Raw genomic sequence first — 12,500 nt, 5'->3', positions numbered from 1 at the left:
GTTCAAAGACACAATTAAGTTAACTGGAAGTGGGGCAGAGATGTAGTCAAAGATGATTGAGTCTGGTGAAGAGGAGCTTAAATTGCCTTGCATTGGAACCAATGTACTTACTTACTATCCAGCGTCGTCCTCATTGACGTTGGCTGTCCGCACTCTACGATGACAAATGTCTGCCCATTCTCTCGCCTGTTGACGGTATCGTACAACTCTCTTCCATTTATACCTGTCCATCCTAGGATATTATTTTCCATATAACTACGCCTAGGTCTTCCTCTTCCTAGATTGACCTCCATTTTCCCCAGTACCACATTTTTCATTAGAGTGCATCGGTTTCGGCGAAAAAAAAAAAAAAAAGAATGTCCTCTCTAAACAATATCTTGAAAGACAAATCCATGGGGCAACATTTGAGAATAAAATTAATAAAGGTATTGGTGTGGACAGTGGTGACCTACGGCGCAGAAAGATGGACCCTCAAGAACAAAGATATGAAACTTATAGATAGTATGCGCTTGGCTAAGAAGTTCATAACATTGCCGTCCGGAAGTATAACGGACCAACACACAAAACTGTGTGTATCCATGAACGTTTATAGTCAGGTTAATACAGTTCAGTGAACATTATTCATAAACGCGGATGGCAAAATACAATAACAAAGACCTGAGTGACGTCATCTTCGAACTATCTATAAACTCTGCTGAAATGTGGTTTTACAGAAGGATGATTAGGATAAGCTGGAGGGAAAGAAGAACAAATAACAGGATACTGGAAGAACTGGAAGTCATGCCAGAATTACTAATTTATGTCATCAAAAGGAGAAAACTCAGTTTAATTTCGGAAACCGTCTAGTCTGTGTAATTATTAGTAAGTAAATATTGTGACCCATCGTATCAAAACGGTATCATGTCGGGATGAACGAGATGTTATAAAGTCAAATTAAATTTAGACTGGTCAAAAATGGAATGATCGCTTATTGGCACAATAAAATATGGTATTCATTCTCCTCAATAAAACACAAAAACTCAACGCAAGTCTGATATTTATGGCTATAAATTCAATTTTCAGCATCCTAATCATCCCGACATAATACCGTTTTGAGGCGAGGGATCACATATTTATTTAGTCGCCAACTTTCTGACTATGTTATAAATAACTAAATAAATCAGGCGTTATCTGCTCGCTCCTCTAACTCCTAATGTCCAAAAACACTAATTCAGCCAATATCAAAAATATATTTGCATTTTGCGGCTATATGGTCTTGTGATCTTTCGGATCGGGCGGAAGGGCTTGAATTCGAGCCTCGCTCGGGGCATAGTTGAGTCCTTGGAAAAGGCTATTTATTCCCGTTCTCTCATCGTAGTCAGGTGTAAAATGATTACCTGGCCGTTAACAGCGTTGTCTCTGTCGGAAAAAAAATTGTAAGATCGCCTAAAAGGCGTCATGTCTCGTTCTACACGTTACGTGTTGCTGTTGATCCAGGACCCTTTGTAAAGCGCTTTGAGCACTTTTAGTGGATATTGCGCTATATAAAAGCTCAAGTTTAGAAAGAAAAATTATTGGAAAATTAGGATATACGGCAGAGAAATATTTGGAAAGGCTGTTCACACAAGTAAAAGGATTTCTTTAAAACATTTGTTTTTGTTGTGGGCTGAAGAAGCGGTTTGAACCCAAAACTTTCCGGTTTTTATTCGTTTTTTTTTTGTTTGTTTATCGTGTTATATTTCTAAGCTATTGTATTTATTTTTGTCCATTGCTTTAGAGGCCAGGATGCTCCTAGGCTCCATGGCGCATGAAAGTTCCGAAGAGCTGCAAGTCTTTTAAGCGAGTGCCATACCACAAGACCACATAATAGCCTCCCAAATTAAATATTAATAGGGAATGAGATTAGCGGAAGAGTAACGCCCCTTGATTGGACGTCACCTTACAGAGAGAACGTCAAAATGGTTTTGCGCATGCGTCTCTCTCGTCCTCGCTTTCGGTGAAGTGTCTCATGCCGCACAACCAACATGACGTTCTCTCTCTAATAACTTTTCCGCTCGTGACTTCCAATCAAGGGACGCTACTCTTCCGCTAATCTCATTCCCTATATAATTATAACATACGAATATAACCCGTACACATCTGTTCCACAGGGGTACTTTCTGCAACATCGAAGCGTACGTTATGCTCACCCTGCACGGGGCCAAACTGTTCTCTCTGACGTGGCTCAACGTCGACCATTACATCGCGGTCCGAAAACCGGAGCGGTACAACGTCATGATGTCCAAGACACGGAGCGTCTGCTGGATCATCATCTCGTGGTTGGCGGCCATCTGCTTCTTCATGCCACCTATGTTGTCATTCAAGGTGAGACCCGAAACGTTTTTTTTTCTTCATAGCGGGCACTATAAAATTCTAACGCTTAAACTCTCTCTCTCTCTCTCTCTCTCTCTCTCTCTCTCTCTCTCTCTCTCTCTCTCTCTCTATCTATCTATCTATCTATCTATCTATCTATCTAGCTCTCTTTTATTCTCTCTCTCTCTCTCTCTCTCTCCCTCTCTCCCCCCCCCCTCTCTCTCTCTCCCCTCTCTCTCTCTCTCTCTCCCCCCCCCCGCTCTCTGTGTGTGTATGTGTATGTGGAGGGGGGGGGGGGGGGGGGGGTTGTATGCGTGCTTTTTCGTATATCTGTCCCCACTTGACTCAGATGTGATCACTCTGGCTATAGACAGTGACTGATATTGTAAGAATTTTAGTACAAAAGACACCTACCAGACGACTAGTACTCTGTAAACTGGATATATTATGATTCCATATGGCCTGCTGGGGAAGTGAATCAAACATGATGAACCGCGCATGGTTAATCTATTTAAAATGCCTGTTACTGTTATAAATGTTGATAATTATTATTAAATTATGGTTGGCAAAAAATTAGATGTCAGTGACTCACATTATGCAAATGAATGTGTTATGTAAACTGATGTGTAGAAGGAACGAAATTGACGTCACTCAGCTTTTTCAGGCAGCAATTTAATGATTAGTTACTCGCACACCTCTATAAATATAAATCAGATTTATAAACGTTTAAGGTTACACATAGTTTTGTGTGCTGGTGCTCTTATGTTATTTCCGGCTGGTGTATGTTGTGAATAGTTTACGTAAACGCATATCATTGATTGCACATCTGCTTGATAGAATACTGTAAGAACAGGTCTTTTTACCGACCGTCAGAAATAATCAGTAAACAGTAAATAATTACTAAATTGATATGGACACCGATATGGTGCATCTCTAAGGATTTACCGTGCTCAATGAAATTAAAAGTTCTTTACTCCACAAGTCTTATGGAACGAAATATACCACTTCATAAGTAAAAATCACCGGTCAGCCCTCCCCCCCCCTTCCCCATTTGTACCATAACTCTTACCATATCCGTCACTGCATTTAGCCAGGTACTCCTTTACCACTGAGTCGGTTGAGGTTAACATGTGAAATGCCTTTCCAAAGGACAAAAACACGGAAGCAAAAGTTTTCTATAACCATCAACCAACCCGCCACTAACCACACTCAACATCGCTTGGTATTCTAACGAGACGAGACATCTGAACGTTGAGATGAAGAAAAGTATGAACATTAATTTAAAAAAAAAAAAAAACTAAAAAAAACTTAATCTTTTAAATAGTGCGATATCCATTAAAAGTGCTCAAAGCGCTTTACAAAGGTTCCTTGACCAACAGCAACACCTAACATGTAGAACGGGATATGACGCCTGTTAGGCGATAATGCATTTTTTCCCGACAGGGACAACGCTGTTAACGACCAGATATTCATTTTACACCTGAGAACGGCGAGAGAATGTGATTAAAGAGTCTTTTCCAATGACTCAACTATGCGCCGAGCGAGGCTCGATCCGAAAGCGAGTGTTATACCACAAGGCAGTGGCATAGCCGCACATCGAATCTAGTGCGCATATTATATATATATATAATATATATATATATATATATATATATATATATAAATATATATATATATATATATATATATATATATATATATATATATATATATATGAATTTTTATTTTAATATTTACCACAATGTTGGAGTCAGCGTACATCGATGTTTCAGGACTTTTCAGCCATCGTCAGGACTGTGTGTTACACAACAAACCAAACTCATGTAACACACAGTCCTGACGATGTTTGAAAGGCCCTGAAACATCGATGTAGACTGACTCCAACATTGTGGTAAATATTAAAATAATAATTCGCTCTATTGCTACATGTCGAGCACTATTCGTATCATATTTGTATCCAACACGATTCAATATATATATATATATATATATATATATATATATATATATATATATATATATATATATATATATGTATATATATATATATATATATATATATATATATATATATATATATATATATATATTTCGAGTATAATTATGATCAACTTCTACAATAATGTTTCTTTCACTTCCTGATGAGAGCGAATGCCCGAAACAATATTGTAGAAGTTTATCTTAATTATACTCGAAATATTTTGTACATAGCTCCTTTTATCAAAAAGCGGAGCACTATTATTTCATGGTTTTCATTTTTATAATATATATATCCTTTCTTAAAAAAATATAGCATTGTGGAGAACATTGTGCTTATTTGAGTCAATAAAAAAATTGATACGGCGCACAACTCTACTGAAAGATTTGAAAATTAGAAATGTATTTTTTACAGATAGATAAACAGATAACTTGATTTCCTTTTATAATTTAAAGTCAGTTTGAAAGTTTGTTGAATCAAACAGATAATATCATAAAATATGTACCGACGACACTTGTCTCCCAAAATCAACTAATTTTGACACTGTAAAAAGTTGTCAATTTGCGTCATCTATTTATGACATCAAGTATTATTATTACTTCCGTTGTGTTGTTGATTTAGCGGTGATCGGTTTTGTTATGATATGTTTGTGTGAGTGTGTGAGTGTGTATATGTTTGTGTGTGTTGTGTGTGGTGTATACATGTGTGTGTGTGTGTGTGTTGGCATTTTTCAGCAAATCGTGGCATTCATAGTGATGTTATTCACTTGATCATATGAAGGTATTTCAGTCGCCATTTTGATTCTTTTTTTACTATTAGGGTTAGCTCGAGAGGTTAGTCATAAGTGTTATTAACGATGCTAGGGTGTTTGTTTTTCCATACGTTAAGTAAAGGGGAGACATTCCGAAAGCTCCTACATCCCCAGTATTCTTCAAATTTGTATTTTCACCTTTGATCTTTTGTCAGCACGGTGGTAGAACAGCACATTCAACGTTCAAAATTCCAATTCCAATAACGGATAACAGCACCTGCAGCATCAGTCGCAATCAGACACAGCTAAGTTACTGAAGAGTAGTTCTCTCATAATTTGGGATGAAGCACCTATGATGGACAGGCGTGTGTTTGAATGTGTGAGCAGGACATTTTGTGACATAACAGGCAGTTCAAAACCTTTTGGGGCAAAGTGGTTGTACTTGGATGGGATTTTCGGCAAATTCTACCTGTTGTTAACAAAGGAATTGAAGCCGATATATTAAGTGTCACACTTAAACAAGTCAATTATTTGGAATTTTGTCACCATTTTTCACATGAACAAGAACATGAGGGTTACTGATGACAATAACTGTTTTGCAAATTGGCTTCTCCGCATCGGAAATGGTACAGAGCCGGTTTTCAGCGAAATAGGAAAGTATTCTGTTAAATTACCTACAGCGCTATGCCTTCCTGAAAATGACCCAGAATGCTTGATAAATGCTGTATACAATGATTTGAATCTGAACTTTGCGTATGAACGTTATCTATCAGAGAGAGAGCCATTTTGACTACAACCCATGAAAATGTTGACAATATAAATGCAGCCGTTCTGTCCAGGTTGACCTCATCAACTGAACAAATTTACCGCAGTGCTGATTCCATTCAAAGTGACTCTGACATCAACTTATACCCGATTGAATTCTTGAACGAACTTACACCTCCCGGACTTCCTCCACATGCATTACATTTGAAAGCCAACACGTCAGTCATGCTGCTTAGAAATATAAATCCTAAATCAGGCCTCCGAAATGGCACCCGTTTGTTAATAATTAAATTAGGTTCAAAAGTATTAGAAGCAAGATAATTACCGGTAGTAGAGCTGGCGACATAGTGTTTATCCCTAGAATCAATCTGACGACAACAACTGATTCAGGCTTACCATTTATTATAAATAGAAGACAGTTTCCGGTAAAATTGTCATATGCAATGACAATTAACAAGTCTCAGGGGCAGACATTAAGCAAGGTGGGGATTTTCTTACCACAACCGGTATTCACACATGGACAACTGTATGTTGCTGTGTCACGGGTCAGAGGCTATAGTGGCTTACACTTCATGTTGGGCCACACAGAAAAATCAACCGAAGGTATCGAATGAAAATAGTTCTTTCCCCGCGAAATTGCGGGCTTTTTACTAGTATATATTATATATATATATATATATAATATATATATATATATATATATATATATATATATATTATATATATATATATATATATATATATATATATGTATAAATGTTACTCTATCAATTTACATCCCCCCCTCCTTTCCCTCAACCCCCCCCCCCCCCCCCCTAGTCTTCCTTCTTCAACCGTGCCGTCTACCTGTGCCAAGCGGACACCAAGGAACAAATCGCCTACATCCTCACCTCCGTCATCTTGGTCTCCATGCCAGCACTGCTCGCCCTCTTCATCACAAACGTCTATCTCTTTACGACGTGAGTATGGATTTTAAAAATTTTAATTGAGCTTTATATAGCGCAATATCCACTAAATGTGCTCAAAGCGCTTTACAAGGGGTCCCTGGTCAACAGCAACATTTAACGTGTAGGACGGAACATAACGCCTGTTAGGCGACATTTTAGTTTTCGGACAAAGACAGCTCTGTTAACGGCCAGGTACTCATTTTACACCGGAGTACGGTGAGAGAAAGTGAGTAAAGAGCCTTTTCCAAGGACTCAACGATGCGCCGAGCGCGAGGCTCGAACCCAGGACCTTCCGATCCGAAAGCGAGTGTCATACCACTAGACCGCATAGCTGTCATTATTCCACTCCTCCCATCGGAAAACCCTATCATTTATTAGTAAATACGCAATCGCTGAATAATGCTTTGAACGCGTTGAATAATAATATATCTACGATTCCTTCATCTCTTTGTAATTTATTAAACGAGTTATTTTTTCATCGTGTCCAATAACACAACGAGCTTGCGAGTATGGGCTACTTCACGATAAAAATATAACGCGTTTAATAAATAAAAGATAGGAAAGAATGCGTTTATTCCACCCGTACAAGTAAGAATATTAGATATTTTGTAACCAAATGGTATGGTATAAGTACTTCTATTCAACATGATTTGAATCTTTCTCCTTCTACTTGAATGACAATTTGACCCATAACTAAAAACGTTGGATTTATATTCATGCGCACCAAAAGATTATTTATAATTACCAATCAGCTGACTTTTACACCTTATTTCACACCAATAAAATGTACGAAAATATTCTGCAATCGTTGAATAAATGTTTTATTCAACGCGTTCAAAGCATTATTTAACGATAACGTATTTACTAAGAAAAGACAGGGCTTTCCAATGAGATGGGTGGAATACAAAAAATCATTCATCTTTTGCATAATATTTTTGCTAAATTTATTGGCTTAAAATAAGGTTTAAAAGACAGCTAATTGGTTATTAAAATAATATTTTGGTGCGCATGAATACAAAGTGTTTTTATTTGGGACAAAAGTTTCATACTAGCAGACGAAGAGAAAAAAAAACTGTTTGAGAATGGCGAATCATTTGGAAGAAGAAATTGATATTGAGGAAAGTTTCAGTGATTTTTGCACTGAGAAAAATACTTCAAGACCAGATGATAGAACAGAAAGGCCAAAAATATTCTCAAATCAAAACGAATAGAACCGTTGAGTCAATCGATCCATTACAGCCGTTCAAGATATTTTGTCAGCATACCAGACTAGAGCTTTTTTTATATAGCGCAATATCCACTAAATGTGCTCAAAGCGCTTTACAAAGGGTCTCTGACCAACATCAAAAGGTAGCAATTAGAAAGAGACATAAAGCCTGTTTGGCGATATTACAATTTTTTCCCCGACCGAGACAACGCCGTTGACGGCCAGGTACTCATTTTACACCTGAGTACAGTGAGAGAATGTGAGTAAAGAGTCGTTTCCAATGACTCACCTATGCGCCGAGCGAGGCTCGAATCCAGGACCTTCCAATCCGAAAGCGAGTGTCATACCACAAGACCACATAGCCTCACAGAGATATTCAGAGATAAACGAAATTGACATCAATTGAGGACGGTAGAGTAAAATATTCCTTTTGGAGTTCGAACTTTGTTCCCAACCACACATTCAGAATTTCAAAAAGTAATAAGTGTAAGAATCTATTGAAGCTGTTTCGTTTAGGTAAAATACTCACTCAAAAGACCGACAAAGTCCAGAGATCCCGATTCGTCCCTGTATTAATTTGATGTGAATCCCCGAGACAAGACTGAGGAAAAACCTCAGACGTTTCCGTTTCCGTTTGGTATTACTACTCACGAATGGGGGTCAATACAATTAGTTCCCTGCTGAAAAAAAATATGCAAGCGTCAACGCAGGAATCGATGACAAGAAGACCAACCATTCTTTAACCCCCCCCCCCCCCCCCCGCCCCTTACCACCCATAGGAAAATCGTCACATTTGTTACGATGCAGCCAACATTTTTGTCATTCTTTTGTACATCATAATATTTGAACATAAATGTTTGTGAGAGTTAAAGTATATTAACACTGTGTTGAAGAGCTCATTTAGCATTAAAAAAATATGTATGGCAAGAACTAACAGATTTTGTGTTTGAGTAAAATAAATATATTTTTATATAGGTTGGGTGTGAAGTTTTTTTTTGTGAAAATCGGAAAAGTGGCTGGTAAGGAGAGAGTTAACTTAGAAAGGCGACCGTTGCGGAATTATCTTCTGCTGGTGCCCCCCCCCCCCACCCACTCACAAGATAATAAAAATGACAGGTCACAATAATAGCACATCAAGTCTTCAAGACTACGATAATGACATTGATTTGCAGGAACACAATAATATAAGGGACGGCTTGAGTCTAATTATTAGGAAACTCCTTCAAAAATTTTGGAGATTTTGGTGGAAAACGATATTTTATTATCTTAGAAGTAATATTATTGAAGTCAGACTTCTCACAATATACTATAAAGACACGAAAAACACAATCGAAAAGGGTAAGTAAAGTGTGAAAAATGGAAAGCTATTTTGCTATTTTCTCAATATGTCATTTTTGTAGGGTCAATAGTCAAATATTTCTCAGAATCTAATTCATGAAAGTGTCTGAACATGTCCACAGTTATCACAGAGATAATGTATTATGTCACCGTAGAGAGATATTTTTTAATAAGGCATGTGTATTCTGACTTATAATCAAAACAGAATGTGAGTAAAGAGCCTTTTCCAAGGACTCAACTATGCGCCGAGCGAGGCTCGAATCCAGGACCTTCCAATCCGAAAGCGAGTGTCATACCACAAGACCACATAGCCTCACAGAGATATTCAGAGATAAACGAAATCGACATCAATTGAGGGCGGTAGAATAGAATATTCCTTTTGGAGTTCGAACTTTGTTCCCAACCACACATTCAGAATTGGATTCAATAGTCTGATGTCACGTCGTCCAGAAACGGCGGCCACCGTGGTTATAAACAAAGAAAATCGGTACTTTTTATTCTTCATGCTGGCTAGAACTTTTCATATGTCTTGTGATCAGAATGTGTAAAAGTCAAAACATGATCAGATGTATAATGCTTTTTTCCTCTGGATACGATTTTATGCTCGTCTGAGAAATATTTCATAAGGACGTCCACCATTGTTCCGATAGTTTAGAGCCAGTTACTAAGTTACCATGCGTTATTACGAGGGAAGTGATGTTACCACTGTTGAAGCGTATTTCAAAAAGTAATAAGAGTGTAAGAATCTATTGAAGCTGTTCGTTTAGGTAAAATACTCACTACATCCGCTATCCGGATATAAAGTTACCAGCACACACAGCTGTGTTTAACCTTGAAAGTTTATAGTCCGATTGATATGATCCCAATATGGTGTCTAAAACAATAACAAATAACCCAGTGTCGCCAATTTTATTCTTTCTATAGAAGGAACGAAACTGACGCCACTCAGCTCTTTGTTATTGTTTTTTAGATATCCGTTTTTATTATCAATTTCCACAAAATTATATCAATCTGATCTAATTAGACAATAAACGTTCAAGGTAACACATAGTTTTGTGTGTTGGTCCGTTATATTTTCGGATGGCAATGTTGTGAGTTCTTAGCCAAGCCTATTCTATCTATAGTCCAATTGATAGAATTTAATGAGAAGTAATCACTAAAATGGCTGTCTAAAAACAACAAATAGCTGAAAAATACGTCAATTTCTTTCCTTCTATTTTTATCATCTTTGTCTCTCATGTTTACTCATCCTGTCCAGAGGGTACAAGAAACGTATTCGATTCTACGAGAAGGTGTTCGTGGAGCTGTCGACGAGACCGTGGAATTACCACATCACCTTCGTCATGTGTGCTATCATGGTTGTGCTGTGGATTCCATTCTGTCTGCTTCGGTAAGGTTTCCGTGTCGTCGTTATCGTCGTCGTCGTCGTCATCATCATCATCATCATCATCATCGTCATCTTCTTCTTCATTTTCATTCTTTCTTTTTTTTCTTTCTTTCTTTTCTTCTCCTCCTCCTATTACTCCTTCTCCAGCTCCTTCCGTCCTCCTCCTCTTCTCCTCCTTCTTCTCCTTCTCCACCTCCTCCTCCTCCTCCTCCTCCTCCTCCTCCTTCTTCTTCTTCTTCTTCTTCTTCTTCTTCTTCTTCTTCTTCTTCTTCTTCTTCTACTTCTTCTTCTTTTTCTTCCTCCACCACCACCACCACCTCCTCCTCCTCCTCCTCCCCCTCCTCCTCCTTCTTCTTCTTCTTCTTCTTCTTCTTCTTCTTCTTCTTCTTCTTCTTCTTCTTCTTCTTCTTCTTCTCCCCCTCTTCTTCCACCTCCTCCTCTTCCTCTACCTCCTCCTCTTCCTCCACATCTTCCTCCTCCACAGCGGATAACATTTGAGTCAACTTAAATACAATTTTTTTCAATCCCTTTTATCTTGTTCTACCCTGCTTTTCCCTCCCCTCACCTCCCCCCACCACCCCCACCCCCCCCCCACCCCCAATCCACCTCTAGATTCTTCATAACAGTGGCCGACCTCAGCGTTGACAATCGCGCCGAGTTTTACCTGTGCTGGCTCGGATTCTGCTGCACCTTCAGCAATTTCCTGGTGCTCTTCTCCATGTGCACCGCCTTCAGACAGGCCGTGTGGGAAATGTACGGCCTCCTGGACTGGTGCCCCAGCTGGTGTTGTCTTTGTTGCTGTCGCAGGGCGCGACCGCCCCATCATCGCTACAGCTCTGACGTCAACGTTATCACGCTGACAAGGAAACGATAAGCCCGTTTTGTCTTTTATGGGATACGGATTTGATGTGATATGTGGTACGTGATGCGAGAATAGGCTAAGACGTGTTGGCTAAAGATAGAAACGGATTTGATGTGATGTGGTACACGGTGGGAGATAATAGGGCTTAGCCTATTATGTGTTGGCTAAAGATGGATAAGGATTTGATGTGATGTGATACGTGGTGGAAGAATAGGCCAAGACGTTTTGGCTAAAGATGGATAAGGATTTGATGTGATGTGATACGTGGTGGAAGAATAGGCCAAGACGTTTTGGCTAAAGGTAGATATGGATTTGATGCGATGTTGTACGTGGTATAAGTATAATAGGCCAAGACGTATTGGCAAAAGGTGTATACGGATTTGATGCGATGTGGTACGTGGTGGGAGAATAGGCCAAGACGTTTTGGCTAAAGGTGGATACGGATTTGATGTGATGTGGTACGTGGTATAAGTATAATAGGCCAAGATGTATTGGCAAAAGGTGGATACGGATTTGATGCGATGTATTACGTGGTGGAAGTTTTTTAGTTTATGTTTATATATATATATATATATATATATATATATATATATATATATATATATATATATATATATATAAACACACTTCACAAGACGTGTTGGCTAAAGATGGATACGGATTTGATGTAATATGGTACGCGGTGGAAGAATAATAGACCAAGACGTGTTGGCTAAACGTGGCTACGGATTTGATGCGATGTGGTACATGATGGGAGAAAGGGCATAGACGTGTTGGCTAAAGGTGGCTACGAAACGTCTTGGCCTATTGTTCTTCCACCACATACCACATCGCATCAAAGGTGGATACGGATTTGATGCGATATGGTACGTGTTGGACTTATTGGCTAAAGATGAAAATACTAACGAAAGAGTGACAATGGAGAGGCTTTGAA

General features: G+C 38.6%; 1 protein-coding gene across 2 annotated transcripts in view; it reads left to right on the top strand.

Moving 5' to 3' along the window:
* LOC144980135 (melatonin receptor pdcr-1-like) overlaps positions 1-12,100 on the top strand; it is a 42,521-nt gene extending 30,421 nt beyond the window's left edge. The window contains exons 3-7 of one of the 2 annotated variants that reach the window (XR_013646826.1): positions 2,130-2,343; positions 6,645-6,784; positions 10,576-10,707; positions 11,317-11,866; positions 11,935-12,100. Coding sequence is in view for 1 of the 2 variants with exons in the window: in XM_078927684.1 (XP_078783810.1) it covers positions 2,130-2,343; positions 6,645-6,784; positions 10,576-10,707; positions 11,317-11,578 (748 nt within the window). In the remaining variant the exon portion in view is untranslated. Of the gene's footprint in view, positions 1-2,129; positions 2,344-6,644; positions 6,785-10,575; positions 10,708-11,316 lie in introns of both variants that reach the window. The other variant, XM_078927684.1, reaches the window with a different exon arrangement.
* The last annotated feature ends 400 nt before the right edge of the window (positions 12,101-12,500 follow it).

The sequence above is a fragment of the Berghia stephanieae genome, chromosome 9 (assembly GCF_034508935.2).
Source record: "Berghia stephanieae isolate SIO BIC M18660-M18661 chromosome 9, UCSD_Bste_1.3, whole genome shotgun sequence".
Taxonomy (NCBI): domain Eukaryota; kingdom Metazoa; phylum Mollusca; class Gastropoda; order Nudibranchia; family Aeolidiidae; genus Berghia; species Berghia stephanieae.
Note: the sequence above shows the minus strand (reverse complement) of the source record. Positions and strands in the feature narration are given on the sequence as shown.